This window comes from Rhipicephalus microplus, chromosome 10 (genome assembly GCF_043290135.1).
Source record: "Rhipicephalus microplus isolate Deutch F79 chromosome 10, USDA_Rmic, whole genome shotgun sequence".
In the NCBI taxonomy this organism is placed as follows: Eukaryota; Metazoa; Arthropoda; class Arachnida; order Ixodida; family Ixodidae; genus Rhipicephalus; species Rhipicephalus microplus.
This window is the reverse complement of record NC_134709.1, coordinates 22,519,503-22,535,948: the sequence shown is the minus strand read 5'-3', so window position 1 is coordinate 22,535,948 and position 16,446 is coordinate 22,519,503. Positions and strand designations below refer to the sequence as shown.

Genomic DNA, 16,446 nt, shown 5'->3' with positions numbered 1-16,446 from the left:
AGTATAACAGTGTGTTTGAGGCCATAGCCCCCCCTTCTGGAGGGGGGGGGGGTAGCTTGCCCCAATCCCACCCCTTCTCGAAATTCGGATGGTGGAGGGAGTGCCCACCCCGAAAAAAGTTTCCGGCAAAGGACCTCATTCGAAGCATATCATTCAAACTGCCGAACTAATTCGCATGGTACCACAATTCGTTAGCACCCGATAATGTTCGCTAAAGAAGCCTAATGAACAAATTAGCTTATTAAAATCAAACAAAGCAGTTTATTAAAATAGCCCAATGATTCAATGTTAGCTAATGTTCGCTATCATCGGTAACGCCGACACTATCATAATCGAATATCAGTCCGGTAAGGCACGACCCTCGCGTGTAAGAGTGAGCTTTGAAAAACGAAAGAGATGTAGAACAAGAGCTGCACTTTCATAAACTTACAAACTTGTGCGCGTATACCGTAAATGACGCGTGTTTGTTACGCATGATCGAAATGAATACTCCACTCAAGAGTCATTTATCAAGGAGAATGTCTACCTTCGGGTGAAAGCTAGGACACAGACCCTGGTCTAGCCGCGTTGCGAAACTTGTTGATGAACATTTGAACATTCCGGCAGGAGTAGACGATTCATAACACCGTTGGGTACTTGAGCTGTTGGAAAAATTAGCCGACCGAGCCTTAACAGTGTGGCAGCTTGGGCTAGTTGGTATGGCATTACGATAGTTATAGCGCGAGAACAAAACGACGACACAGAGACAAGAAGGACACGAAAGACACGAGCGCTCGTGTCTTTCGTGTCCTTCTTGTCTCTGTGTGGTCGTTTTGTTCTCGCGCTATAACTATCGAGCCTTAACATTCAGGTACGCCTCCGTTCGCTTCGTGGGTGCGTCTGTGTTCCCGTTTATCATGCTGTCTTCTTTGCACCGCTTAAAGCGTTTGCTGAATATACGAATCGACTATCGTGACAACGTATCATGCTTAAAGTAGCACAAATAATAAAAAAAAATTCCTTTCACCTCAACTCCCCGTACCGGTAACTGCAAATCACTCTATAAGTGCGTGCTCCTGCAACGCTTTTCTCGTATATCGGTACGGTCCCTTGTCGCCCGTGCATTCTCTCAACGGCGTCACGCTTCTTACCTGGAAGAAAATGGCCGCTGCTGCCCAGCAGCACTTACTAAACCGGAAGTATGCGAGTGTGCACCCGCACGTATGAGGAGGGTGTGGCTCCAACGGAACCCCTCTCGTGGGGAGAGTACGGCGACAGGAAGGGTATACACGCGAAGGAAAAAAAAAACAAAAAAACGAGCGTGTGTTTTAGTGCTCGCGCTATAATACCCGTGCGAACATTCCGAAGCACGGGTTCACCATGACGGCCACTCGATTTTCTGTGCAGTGGCCGCGGGACCGCGTACACGAGCACTGAAGAGAACTGCGGCTCCGCGATTGTTGAGCCGCCGTGGCCAGAATGAAATGGTTAATGCACGGATTTGGTTAATTCTTCGTGCTCGCGGCTCCGAACCCACTTTCGGCTCTGTTTAGTGTTGAGTTTTGGCCTCGTTTCGCATGGAGCAATGGCTCATTACGAACATCGTGAGCCGATTTGAGTTCAAGGCGGGCAAGGGAGAGTGCTGAACGTTTGATCAACATCGTTTTGCTGAACTACGTTTTTGAGACAAACCGGCTTCAGACCACACGCAACCTTGAGATCGATGCTTCGGCAAATTCATGTACGCTTGATGAAGTGTCACGTGTTGCAGGTCTCATAAACACTGGCTCCAGATTTCCCCCTCCAGCGCGCTACTTGAAACTGTATGCGCTTGTGCACTCGGGAAGTCGACCGCGTTTCCGTAGTGCCTCGATAGGTGGCCACTCATGTGGCTATTCTTACCCTGTAAGCAGGATCGCCGGGCCAAACAACACGCAAGGACGAACGGCATCGGCCTGAACTTTCCCGCAACAGTTCTTCGTAACAAGTATTTAAATAGCGTTTCCTTCAAACCCGGATTTGATTGTATGTATTCCGTTAAAGAGGTTCCCAGGCTCGATGTAATTAGCCATTGGAATGACTGGCTTACAATAAAATTTATTCCACCATCCGGATCTAATAAGTGCACGTAACCTTTACGTGAAACGAAGTGCTTCTCACCGCCCTCTCCACACGATGCGAAATTTAAAAAAAATTCACAGCATATCCACGGAGTGAATGATAATTAGTGGAGCGAAGCGTCCATCCGTCCGTGAGTGCGTCCGTGTGTCTGACTGTCTGCCTGTCTGTCTGTCTGTCTGCCTGTCTGTCTGTCTGTCTGTCTGTCTGTCTGTCTGTCTGTCTGTCTGTCTCTGTCTGTCGGTCTGTCTGTCATCCATCCGTCCATCCATCCGTCCGTCCGTTCATCTGTCTGTCTGTCTGTCTGTCTGTCTGTCTGTCAGTCTGTCTGTCATCCATCCGTCCATCCATCCGTCCGTCCGTTCATCTGTCTGTCTGTCTGTCTGTCTGTCTGTCTGTCTGTCTGTCTGTCTGTCTGTCTTTTTGTATGCCTGTTTGTCTGTTCTGGCGACGAGCACGAGCAACGGCACGAGCCAGCGCTACGCTTCGTGCATGGCCCACCAACGATCCGACACTTACGGCGACGATCCAGGAGACAGAGAGGAACTCGTTCCTCACGCACCCAGGCACAGCCCGCGCAGCAGCCAATCCGAGGAGAGTAACGGTGCAGCGCCATCTAGAATATTCTCACTCAACTGCAGTTTGTACGTACTTCTATGAGACAGCGCCATCTATTATACTGTTCGGAATATACTGCCGGTTACGCCTGACGCGACAGAAGGTCAGACTAAGAGGAGCTTAGCTCCTAAAAACTTTAGAAATAAGTGACATGCTACAACGCCTATGATAAAGCTGATGTTTGTAGCGCGAAATTCAATATGCAACGAAATATGGGTCGAATTTCATCCTGTGTATAATAGTCACGCCTGGTTTGGGCACCGGCGAAATAAAAGTGAGTAACGAGAGTATCAAACGTATATAGCCGCTTCCTTATCGATAAAAACCACGATCCAGATTCAACGTAATGTCTTCAAGGGGACGCGCTCTGAAAGCAGTTCATCATCACATAACGCGGGACGTCAAACGTACATGTTTAGCACCCTTCTGCAATGTACAACGAAACATTATTCGAACTTGAACCACGAAATACTAACATATTCAAGTCCATTATTTGCTCAGCGACTCGTTTCGCACAGGGCGGCTTGAACATACCTAATATTTTCATTAGCGCTTGTCTAATTATCGAGAGTGAGGTTTTCGCCATTGCAATGCTTTCCTTCTTGTCTCTTTGTTATCGTTCTGTGCTCGCGCTATAACTATCGTCATGTCATACCAACTAGCCCAAGCTGCCACACTTCTAAGGGGAATACTCCTCCAGAGCGTAGGAACGAGCGAGTTCGGCCCAGGAACCCCTTTAGTTTCCGCCGTACTGCACAGAATTAGCGCGCGACCACGTTCTAACCGCGTTCCGGTCTCACTGATTGCTAAACGCTAAACGGTGCACCAACACTCCCGGTTTCTCGAAGTGTTCGCAGCAAACAGGGAGCGGGAACAAATGGCGGGCTCTTCGAGAACGGTGAGACGGTAACGAGACCTCCCCCTCCCCCTTATACGCACACACATCGTAAGGGACACTAGCCCCCTCTGGCGACTGTATACGGCGCGACGGTGAAGAACGATCCCCGGAAAGGAAGGAAGAGATTTTCGTTCGAAGCCTCGCCGCTATGTAATTTGCTTTTCTCTCTTTCCAGCGGCTCGGCCTGACCGCGCGCGACGTGTGTAATTAGCGCCGGCCGCCAAGGCGCTCACCGGGCCTCTTTCGTTCGCAGGTTGCCTTCGAAGTTGGGAATCAGGCGGAGGGGATTAGGCTCGTTTCGCATCGTGTGGCTTTCGCGTGCGACTTTCTTTTTCCTCTCTTCTTGCCCGCAATCTTCCGTTAACGTCACCCGAGGGTGCAAAAGCGAGCCGTGAACTGGCTGCTCCGTGTGATACCGAAGGAGACTACGAACGCAGCCGTTTAGGACACTTACTGTAAGTCAAATATGAACATCACTTGACTCTTAACGTCACTCGATTATCAACGGTGATTAACTCCGAACGTCATCTAAGTATCAACGATAATTGACTCTGAACATGAGCTGACTGTCGACTTCACTTGGCTCTCAACTTCACGTCACCTGACTACCAACGTCAGTCGACCCAGAACATCATTTTGCTATCAGACGAACTTGTGAAGGGCCTTGTTGGGGTGTTATCGGAAAGCGTTGACAACGACGGCAGACAAGAAAAACACACACCTGTCTGTCTAGTTCTTGTCTGCCGCCTTTGTGAATTTCGCAGCGCTGTCTCTTTCATCTATCACCTTACTTTCAACGTCAGTTGGCTATCTCATTACGTTCTCTGACGGTCAATGTTAGTCGACACCCGACAGTACATGACTATCCCCGTCAGCCGTCTCCAGGGGCGGATCGAGCGACTCATCTTAAGGGGGGGGGGGTCACTTGAAGTAACACCGGAGGAGGGGGGGTTCTGACTCTTGTTTTCACTAACATTACTAACACGAATACCCCGTTATAACATGACGGTGGTCCCACTCATTTGTTAAAAATAGTGATAGGAGGCGGACGACAAGAATTGAAGAAAGGGGGTGGGGTGCTGACACAGACTGTGGCGGGGGATCACTCCTTACCCGCCTCCCTCTGGATCCGCAACTGGCTGTCTCCTAACATAACGTCAGCGGACCATCAACATCAGTTGTCTCAACACACACTGGCCATCATCACCCATCGCACTGCGGTGTGATCGGTGACCGTCCTATGTAATCTGAGATGTGGCTGAGGTGCCGACGCCCACACAGACACTTGTTGTATAGGCGTGCCTTTGTATGTATGGCGCACTTCAATATCTTCTCCCTTTCTTTGTTATTTTCTGTGCGAATTGAACGAGGCGCTGAAAACTATGGCACAACCGGAACTGAGTTCCCATGTTTCCTTATCTAAAAAAAAAATCTGACTTTTTATTTACCTACTTCTGTCATGTTCCAGTCAAACTTCACCTAATAATTGAAATTAACACTCACTCAAAAATAGTGAACATTGGAAAAAATACAAAAACAAAAAAAAATATATCAAGGAACGCCAGGTAACCACGAGTGTCTATAGCCAACCGCAAGAAGAATAGGAGTAGTCTAAGAGGGCCAAGGTGAGTCCATCTGTCTGTGAGAAAACGATGAACTTCCCGTGCGCCACCAGCGCGCTTGAACTGTGTCCAACCTACTCTAGGCTTTCCTCCCCCATTTCCTTCACCGTGGCAGGGTAGACAACAAGCGATCATACATGGTCAAACTACCGCTCCCCTTCCATCCATTACTCCCCTTTCCTTCAGTGGTGTGATTTGAGTGATATGTGGAGTTTAACGTCCCAAAACCATATGATCATGAGAGACGCTCTAGTGAAGGGCTCCGGAAATTTCGACCTCCCGGGATTCTTTAACGTGTACCCAAATCTGAGCGCACGGGCCAACAGCACTTTCGCCTCCACCGAAAATACAGCCACCGCAGCCGAGATTCGATCCCACGACCTGAGAGAAAGAGTCCAGTACCACGGCCAGCGGCCTTGCATGGTACTGGACTGGCAGCCGTGCCAGTACCCTCTCTCCACAGCGGAATCCAGTGTCAGCCAGTCATCCCTTCTGCTGATGACAAGATTCATACCTGGTGCTCGCGTTGCTTCGGCGAAGCCAGGGTTAGTCGTAAAAGAAAAAAGAAATTAAGAGAAAAGAAGATACATCAGTGGGCAGCGCATTTGGCAAAGCAAAAATTACCCATTAGCCCCTCACAAGTGAATAATGCCCCCCAGCCCCACTTCCGGGCCCATTAGCGTCGTCCATTCACTGGGTCTCCGTCATATCTGCATTGACCATCAGTGAAGATGGCTCGGCAATGGCCCCAAACCAGCGATTTCGGTACCAGCGTTGTCGGCGCATGCATACATGCATGGGGCGGCGACGATAATCGCCCGTGCGCTCTGTATTAGCATAAGCAGCTCTTGTATAAGCTAATCGTGGCAGCACGCGAAGGGGGAGGAGGCTCGCATCGCCGTGCTAAGGCATCCTCGGCCGCGTGCGCCGCGCAAATGTGAAAGGCAACTCGTCCCTTGAAAGGTGACATTGCCGCCCTCGCGGCGTCAGACGAGCGCGCCACTCCAAAGCGTGATCCGTGGAACACCCAGGGAATCTTCCAGAGCGCCGAGGGAGGTCCGAGACGTATTAAGGAGGGTGGCGCCGCGGACGTGCCGCGGACGGGAGCCGAATGCTAAAGAGCCCAACAGCGCTCTCGGAGGAAAGAGACCCTCCGACAGCGTTCGATCAATAAAGGCGGAGTGGTCGAGCTATACGGAAGAAGAGTTGCTCTACCCTTGCACAGTCGATACGGAATTCAATGTTCGACTGTCGACGACCGTTGCGTGTTATGGCTCGGAGTTCGATGGCCCGTCACTTCGACGTGGGCAGATTTTGTGAGCGGGCTCATGAGTACTTTAGTAGGTATCATGGGCGTGTACATGGCCCGGGCAGGGAGCCCCCCGCCCCCCCCCCCCCTTCTTTAATAATCTAAAGCGGGAGTCCATTCAGCCCCATATACCACTGCTCTCAGTCGGAACTGTCCCATTATGGCCATGGCGGTTATGGCATTATGCCATGACATTATGGCAGCCGTTGAACACTGATGTTGCATTCAAGGAGTTATTTACTTCGCAAGTTTACTGTGTTAAGGCCAAAGACCCAAGGTATGCGACTGTGAGAAGCACATCATCACCTCTTTTTTTTTATCTAACCCACCACGAGCCTTCTTTGTTTTCTTTAGAACTCGACAACCAAGTGACGGGTCGAATAAATGCACTGAACTTAGACTTCACACCGTCTAAAAGGGAACCCGCGGCCCGCCTATGGCAGGTATTGATGGCTACTGTAAGTGTCGTTCAAGTGACGCTGCTTGATCGATGAACCGAGCCTTAGGAGGTCAAAACCCTTGTAGAGGAACCCATTTAAGTGATACTCTCACAACAGGATCGCTCGTATCAGTGACATACGCCCTCGTAATGGTAAAAGTTCGTCAGAAAATGCGGCATGCCATATGAAAAAGTTCCAGATGGCTCAGTAAATGCAGGGAACAACCACGATCCCTCTCTTAAAGCAGACTATAGAGCTCACTCCAGCATTCTTCGCACGAGTGCCGACGTTTTGCAGCAGCTCTACAAAAGCTCACTGTGGCACGCCTTGGTGCGCTGGGCTGTCTCCGCGGGTGCCTACGTCGAAATGGTCCCGAACCCCCTATTTTATCGACAGCATTCAATCTTGCCTATACAGAAACAAAGTATCTGCAACGACAAGTTCGGCGGGATTGTGATTCATATCCCAGTCTACAAACGAAGCAGAAACTGCCAGCCTTCACTCACAGACAGCATATAAAAGCAGTGCCCGACAGGCTACATTCTGCTTCAGACGAAAGAGCCAAAAACACTCCAGGTGGAACCCCTATAAACACACGACAATGCCGACGAACTGAAACAAAGAGGCACGAAGAAAAAAAAAACACCCATACATAGCGACTGTCTTGACGCAGGACAACTGCGCAGTGCGTCGACCCTTCCTGCTCTTTTGAAAGCCAACCTAAAGTATAGGGGCTCACCACCCAACAAAGCAGCAACCTAAAGGGGGAAAAAAGGCGTAAAAACAAAGCACCAATCCGCAGCGGCCATGCATGCGGCAGCCCCGCAGTCATCTCCAAGCGAAGGCTTATACAACAAAGCGCCTCACACACGCAACTATGCAACGTCGTATAGCCGTCCAAGCGACGGCTGTGCCACGAACGCGATGAAGGCCCGGGACACTTCAGCAGGGAACTGTCTCAAAGGGCCACTGTACTTCTCGGCCAGGAGGGAGGCCTCAGCGCGATGTCGGCCCGGATAGTGAAGACGCCGGCGAAATAGGCGGCCTGCCGCCAGCTAGCACAGACCTGGAGCTGCGGGCATGACGCGCTGCCGGTTGCCGCGGCTCGACAACAGCCGTCAGCCTCCTCGCCTAATGACAGCAAAAGAGCAGCTTCGTCCCGACATAATGTCGGGGTTTGCGCAAAGACAGAGACCGGCAGCCACCGATTAAGCTATTCCGGAATGCGGAGGAGTGAGTTTTTGAAAGAAAGAAGACGGAGGGGGCAAGAAGAAGGTCTATAGAATAAAGAAGAAGACACACAAAGGGACGCGTAAGCTCTTCTGGGTAATCGGCCAAAGACCGAAGCTTTTACGAAGGAAGCGGCAGTATTGCGGAATGTGTGCGCGCGTTTCCTAATTTTTGGTCATCCTACACGTCTCGACTGGCCCGTCGTCCCAGGCTGAGCTGTTGTCTTTCGTGAAACGCACAGTACCGGCGGTTAACGAACTGAAGCAGTCTGTGTGGGCAGGTCGTGTACCCTATAGGGTGATCAACCTCTTGTCAATCGCTTCATCACTTGATATACCTCTCAAATTTTAATACGCATCACTCGTGGAAATTATTATTATTATTTGATTTGCATACACAGATACACAAGGACACAGCGGAAAGAGGGAGATGATGATGATGATGATGATTAAAGGCCTCCCCTTTGAATCGGGGTGACAGCATGCGCCATCTAGCCTACCTTAATAGTTCGAGTTTAAATTTTGTCCCTCAACTCGGATGTCTTGTTAATTTTGCCCAGCCGCTACTCTTGGCTGGGATGTTATTTTATCGACTTCTCTGCTTTTCCTCCACCAATACTCCAGCCGCTGCTTAGTAATACCTACTGCTGACTAGTTAATGCTTCCATCAACCGCGAAGCCCAGCGCCTCAGGAAGCTGGCAACTGCCACCTGGAGGGGCACAACGTACACCTGCTCACTCTTTCCGGAGGAGAGAAGAAACGGAGGAAACAAATATCAGAAGGAAGAAAGAGGAAAGATGAGGAACAAAAAAAAATGGCGATACAAAGTAACACAAGCAAATCTTGTTTACAAATGCGAGAAATTTAGCTTTAGCGACAACTGTGTCCTATATATACGCATCGGTATGATACAACACAGTACGGTGAAGCGCGCGTGTCTTGTCAATTCAGCCATCACACCGCAATGTGGTAGGTTATCAGCTTCTGATTCCAACACAGACATCAGCGGTACGATTGCGTTCGTGTGTATGGTGTTATTTTGCGTGATAGCCGGCTTAGTTCTTAAGAGTCCCGCACATGAACTGTGCCGCTGCCGCAACTCCACGCGATGTGCGTCAGCTCACGTCGTGCTACAAAGCCGATTTTGAGATATGGACACCCTACGCGATTTTTATCCTATAGCAGCATCAAAATAAATGCGCAAATAAATATTCTCATCGAATACCTCGCGGCACAGCTACAAAGAAAAAAAATTCATACCGACTTTTCTGAAAGACAACATCAGTAATTCACAAATCATTACATCCTGGTCCAAATTTTTCGTAAATAAATAGTTCTCGCACGTATAAGAAGGTTTGTTTCTTTACAAGTTCAACGAAGTTCTTTTCTTTTTTTTACGTAAGCTGTTGATTTCGCTGACATTACTTAGTGGAATCGTTAAGAGTTCGGCGCCTATAGATTCCCCCTTTGTGACGCACATGCAGTTACCACGGCCCAACGACCAAAATACGAGCATGACGCTGACCGCATGGTCGTTAGCAATGTTGACCACGTCCGCCTGGATCGAGCGCGCACGGCACCACACCACTGTACTCTCCCGATCCAGGCGGCTGAGTGTTGACAAAGCAAGCAAGCAAAGAAAGAAAGAAAGAAAGAAAGAAAGAAAGAAAGAAAGAACGTCGTCACGCGCATGAAGATATACCATATACCCAGACCGCACGACACGTCCTGTCGTCTAGCCGCGTCCTGCCGTGTACAGGACCGGTGACAACCCTTGTTCCCTCGCCACGTGCTGTCACGTCCAGCTCGAGTTTTTCGCTGTCACAATAGTATGTCAACGTCGCCAAGCTTCTCAGGCCTCGACAGTGTCGGCGCATCATCGCGCTCTGCCGTCGTGTCCGTGCTTACGTCATCTCGCGACCAGATGCGTCACGCGCCTGTCCTCGAGACCCAATGTCCAGCAAGCTGCCCTGTACCGCCTGTTTTACATTCCATCAGTCGGACACCGAGGTCACCACACGCTCAGTATCAGTGTTCGGCCTTCCGATTCGCAAAGCTGCGCAAGCGTTGTTGATGACGATGTTGGCGGTTGTGGTGGCGTAATATGGCTACAGAAGTATACTTGGCCTGGTACACAATAAAGCCTTTGGCACCTTTAAGGTTTTTTTTTAAATTACTGTGAACCAATCGTCTTTAATATACCTTTATGGGTGTACACAGGGCATTCGGATGTTTCATGCCTAACGCAATCGTGTTTAAGGAGTGAAATCAACCCATTTGTTGTTTGCTGGGCCATCATAAAGATTAATGATAACTGCAACTTAACGTGAGAAATTCAGTAATTAAACGTGCGTATAAGACCGCCACAATCTACTGTCACATGTTTCTTTGCGTGCCTAGTTGGTGGGCAGAACACATAACTCATATAATGTGTGTGTGTGTTTTTTTTTTGTAGCGACAGCTTTTCTCATTGTACAGATAGTGACTGATATCGGCGGGGTTTTACGCTCCGAAACCATAACATAAGCAGGAAATTTCGACCACCTGGTGTTCTTTGACGTGAATTGACATCGCGCATTACACTGACCTCTACCGTTTCACCGCCATTAAAATGCGACCAACGTGGCGGGGATCGAACCGGCGACCTTCGGGTTAGCTGCCAAGCACTGTTAACCGCTAGCCAGCCGTGACGGACTTCGTCCTTTTCAAGCCCATGCTTAAGTTAGGCGCTCGTACTCACGCGAACCTTTAAAACGAGGGTCGTCGAGAACAATGGTATACACGGCGCCCGTCTAATAGCGCTCTATATACAAAAATCAATAAAGATACGCTGGTCGCGACTTACCCGTGGCTATCGACCAACAATATCTCGCTGCTGTCCACGCCGTCCATGGCGACCAACTCCCGCACGAAGATCTCGTAAGGACCTTCAAGCAAAGAAAAAAAAATACACATCAATCAAAACTGCCTGCCGACAAGAACGCTATTAATATTAATCTGTTTCACCGCCAAAACTGGCTCGTAATAGAACCTAAAATTTCAAGCGTCAAGTTTATTCACAGATGATTGCGCGATTTCGATGCATTGTGAAGGAGAAACGTTTCCGGGAGGAAGCAAAGAAATAAGAATCGCATCAAAATTAGGCAAAATAAGTTTGATAAGCACAATAATAGTTTGCCTATACAGGTATCGATTTACGTGTACTCATGTAGCAAATGAGTACAAATACATTGAAGCACATTAATTAAAAAAGAACGCAAGAACTGAATACTGAGCTAAATAATGTGGCGAAAGCAAACATGGTTCCTAATTTTATTCAAATAATTTAACAGTAACATATTCAAATCAGGGTTGAGAGTGCTCTAAACATTTCATTGAAAAAGTAAGTTTGTTTACCATAATTAGAAGTAACTTTTGCTAGCATAAGGCTATTTGACTCACACGATTTCCGCCTTTAATTAATTAGGCAGTATGAATATGAAGTTTCCACCGCCTTTTTCATTACGCAATTACTACAGCACTTAATTTAGTATTGCGTTCTGCTAGTGAGCACCATGCGTTAGGGTTGGTAACCAAAGCGCGGAGCACTTGGACGAGCGCGGAAGAGACGGGCCATACAAGTTCGACGCGACAGCATTCCTGAGCGCTGCATACAAAATAAACAAAACATCACAGCATATCCACGAAGTGAATAATGATGAGTGAGGCGAAGCTTCGGAAGGTTTTATTGGTAAACCGTGAATCGTCCGTTCATCCGCTGGCCACGTCCATCCATCCATCCGTCCGTCCGTCCATCAAGTGAACACTCCAAGTGCCGCCATCTCGCATATTGTCATCATATACAAGTACCGCCATCTAGCAGACATTCCAAGAACTAAACAAGAGGTGGCTACCTACTACTACATACGTCGAGGACGCACGACCCACGACTTCGGGAGCTTCGCCCCTAAAACGAAACACTTCCGAGGTATTGCACAGATATGGTGCAACTCGGAAACGGCTTCTCTGCACAGCTACACCGCTTTATTGCAACGGCCACACAGAAACAAGCAAATATTTAGGTGATCCTGAAGACACCAAACCAATTAGCGAATAAATATTATATATATAGAAAAACAGGCCAAAGGAGCTGTGGTTGGCATAAGCTCAAATTTGTATCGGGGGACCACTCCGTTGCAAAAGGCACGCGCAAGCTGAGACGGAGCCAGCCCACTTCGGATAAATGACGCATCAGTCACCCGTTGTTGTTTTTTTCTCCCTTAATAGACACGTGGCAAATGAGAACGTGCGTTTCACTTCCACTAACCCACCCTCCATGCTACGCTATATATATATATATATATATATATATATATATATATATATATATATATATATATATATATATATATTTATTTATTTATTTATTTATACATACTGCAGTCCCCAATTTGAGGCTATGGCAGGAGTGAGCATTTACAATAACAAACAAACAGATCAACAGGGCAATAAAACAAAAGAACACTTAACGCAAATCAGCAAGGGCAAGTAAAAAATTTTCCAGCGGAAGGGAGCGAATATCACCAGACAGTTGATTCCACATTTCAGCAGTGAATGGAAATAAACTAAATTTGAATGTGTTAGTTCGACAATGGTAAGGCTTGATATTAAGGTGGTAATTACTTCTAGTTGTGGACGGCGAGGCAAATGAGATGTAGGTATTGTGGGACATGCGATAGACCGAGTTAATAAAACAGTAAAGCAGTTTCATAGAATCCTTTAGACGGCGCATGCGTAATGTGGTTAGTTCAAGAGAAGACAGGGCAAGGGAAGGTGAAAAGTAGCGATCATAGCGGTTACAAATAAATCTGATAGCTTTTTTTTTGAATGGCCTCAATTCTATCCATTTTACCATGCTTGTGTGGATTCCATATATATATATATATATATATATATATATATATATATATATATATATATATATATATATACATATATATATATATATATATACATATATATATATATATATATATATATATATATATATATATATATATATATATATATATATATATATATATATATATATATATATATCTGTTGCCGAGATAAGATGATAATATCCTGTTGAGCGGAGTGAGGCTGATGTCAATGTTCAAATTTATTGGCTTTCATAAAATCTACAAAAAAAATGACACCCCTGCGAATACCTTCACTCTAAAAAAATATCGAGTAGAAAGGGTGTCTTTTTGTCCCACAACAATAATCGTCATCAGGCTTGCGTGCGCTTCCTTTCTTGAAAACTCGACGATGGCCACTTTCCTACCGAGAATGCTACGTGACCCTGATAATGGGCATGTCGATCGTGATTGGAATGTACCGGGCACGGGGCGATAGCTCAAGGATGGAACGCAATATAGATAACGATTATTGTTGTCGGACAAAAAGACACCCTTTTTACTCTCTCTTTTTTTTAGTGTTCTCTTTATAAGCTTTTCCCATTACTTATTTCGTGAACTTTAAACCTGGCGAAGCGCGGGAAGTGATTGTCTTTTGTCGAACGCTTGCCTCCGCTCCTTCTCGCTCAGCAATATTAGAAGTTGGATCGCGCTCAGTTATCTCGCCCTGTTGGCGCGTCGACAAACTACGGGAAAGATAGAGACAGCAAGCTGATGAGGGCAGTAGGGAACGGAAGCTGATGTGAGCTGTACCGGACAAGTCAACCACTTATTCGTCGAAGGTGACTTAATTGAGCAACATATGTTTTTCGCGGCTCTGCGGTGTGCTAACCCGGGGATTTCTAGTTCCGCGAAAGCTTTTCAGCTTTTCCTAAAGGCAACGGGTGAGCACAAGAATTCGGACCCATTATTTGGGCAGGTATTGATTTTGCCTGAGTACATGAGTAAACCCGGTTTTCCGCAAGCCTGACTAGACTGACGGAAGAGCAGTGTTGCTTAACTAATTGGTGAAGACGGCAGCCAAGACCCTGTCGGGAAAATGCGTTTATTGATAGGCTTGAATTCTAGTTGGCTCGGCTACAATAGATAGTTTCTTTTACTTTTGGCTTGTAGTTCAAATTATATCAAGTAATTATAGGCTACTTCCTGCTCATGTAATTCTCGTAGCCATGGTTTCAAAAATTGTGAGTCTTTACTTCTAATAGTGTCACTCAAATACACGCGATGGGCTAAATGCTTCTAAAAATTATTACAGCGAATGTCGATGGAGCCAACGTTTTCCCAGGTCAACTTTTCTTCGTCAATCAACGCTGTTGCCCTGACGAGGACAAGTCATCTTGCCGAATAAAACTTCTGATCACTTCAAACCTCTCTGCGCCTCTGAACTTCATTAAGTTCTGAATTTCTGTAAGAAAACTATGCGCGCCGTACAACAAACGTGATCGAGTCAGATACGACGTGTCTTACTCGCGATTGTTGATAATTTTCGCATTGATTCGGACATTCTGGGTTCGACGTTTGTTCATCATATCTGTACATCAGCTGTAAATTAAAGCTGATTTTAAAAATTGAAACTTTCACACTACGTGTGTCCGTTTTTTTCTACAAAAGTGCAATAAAAAAGGTAATTTTATTTGTGCCGATCGAGTTTCGTCTTACTGAGAAATCCGTCAGCTTAACTTTCGCCTCTTCAGAAAACACGAACAAAATTAAAGAAAAAAAATGTCACCCCCACTTCCTACGGGGAAAACTCGAGTAAATGCGTCACAAAGTCGGGCGGGGGGGGGGGGGGGAAATCGCGCAAATGCGGCGTAACTGGGCATGGTTAGGGAATACCTAATTGATACTTTGTCTTCATTATTCTTATTTACGGAATGAAGGAGAAGCGTTGCCTTCAAAGAGTGGTGTGATGCTGATACAGTTGTGTAGCTCGAGCAGTCTGTTTTTACCAGCCGCTGCCTCCGTCGCTCTTGCGAGGCGAAAGAAGGGAAGAGCAAGTATAGTTGCCACGAGCAACGCCTCCTAGATTTCCCGTGCCTGCCGGATGAGCGCGACACACCAGTCATTTATGGCAGCGCTGCCTACGTAGAGGTAAGGGTCTTTGTACTTGGCCCTTGAGATTGGCAATCTTGGTGTTTGCTACTAATTTCAGAGGATGCCTTGTACTAAAAAAAGTCGCTTGCTAAATGACGGCGTCACTTACGTGGGGTTAATTATAAATATGTTTACGCCTTTTAAAAACTTTTTTGCGTTACTTTTGTTGCATACAAGCTCCAAAAACATAAAAAACCTTTTTGAAGACACCCCCTACTTGAGTGGCGCCACCACCGTAGTTCCGACGGCCGCCGCTTCTCAAGTGACCGCCGATAATCCGGCAGGCACGGGAAATCTAGGAGGCGTTGCCACGAGACGCAAGCATGCGGCACCAACCCCTCCTGCGTTGGCGGCACGATACGCGAGGCGCGAGCATGCGCAGTGGGAGTTTGGACGCCGACAACGAGTGGCATGGTGCGACCAAGAAATGCTCCGCATTTAAAAAGAGAACCGATTAACAAAATTTTATGTCCGCATTTCCCAAGCGGCCAGCGGACCTGAAAGCGCATTCCGCTTGAATGCGAAGTGAGAAAGGAGGACTGCGGCAACACTCCTCCTCTCAATTTTTCTTCCTTTCCCTCTATTTGGGGACCTCAGCAGTGACGCCATGAAAGAAATTTTATGTTTGTGATTTATTTCTTTTATGATGTCCGGCAACTTCAGTGGTAAAAGCAGCGCTACCGCTGCCCAGAGCGAATACATGGAAGGTATAGGGAGTTTCCGCCCCCTGATCAAGACGCGATTCTTGCATATTTTTTTTTTCTCCCACTAAAAGCGTGCAGTGCTGTGTAAGGTACAGCGAGATTCATTTGCCCATCGAAAAGGAAAGCCACGGGAGTCATCAAGTTAGCGCACTTTTTCCTTCGCGGAATCGAATCCATACGCTGTGACACCACTTGCAATAAACAGGAAGCGGACTACACTGGTAGTCGTCATTGTCGTTCTACAGACATTATATTATAAACGAGTCTGTATTGTAACGAAAATTATCGTTTGTTTCAACCAATGGACCCTTTTCACAATTCGAAAGTGCGCTTCTCTGCCCTACACATTTGCCCAAATAATGGCGGTGCCTGCCATGAGTCACACTGCAACGCAGTCTTGTTGAACATGCTGGAGCTTGACTATTATAAGTGTTTATATCAAGAGCGACGACTCTAGATTCAGGCTACTTGCAGTAAGTGGCTAGCCGCCATTT

At 47.1% G+C, this 16,446-nt stretch overlaps 1 protein-coding gene across 1 annotated transcript in view; it reads right to left on the bottom strand.

Annotated features, from left to right (window-relative positions):
• The window catches only part of LOC119181814 (uncharacterized), a 163,817-nt gene that overhangs the window by 41,694 nt on the left and 105,677 nt on the right, over window positions 1-16,446 (bottom strand). Inside the window, exon 8 of the mRNA XM_075876035.1 lies at window positions 11,060-11,141. Within this exon, the coding sequence (XP_075732150.1) occupies window positions 11,060-11,141 (82 nt within the window). The remainder of the gene's footprint in view (window positions 1-11,059; window positions 11,142-16,446) is intronic.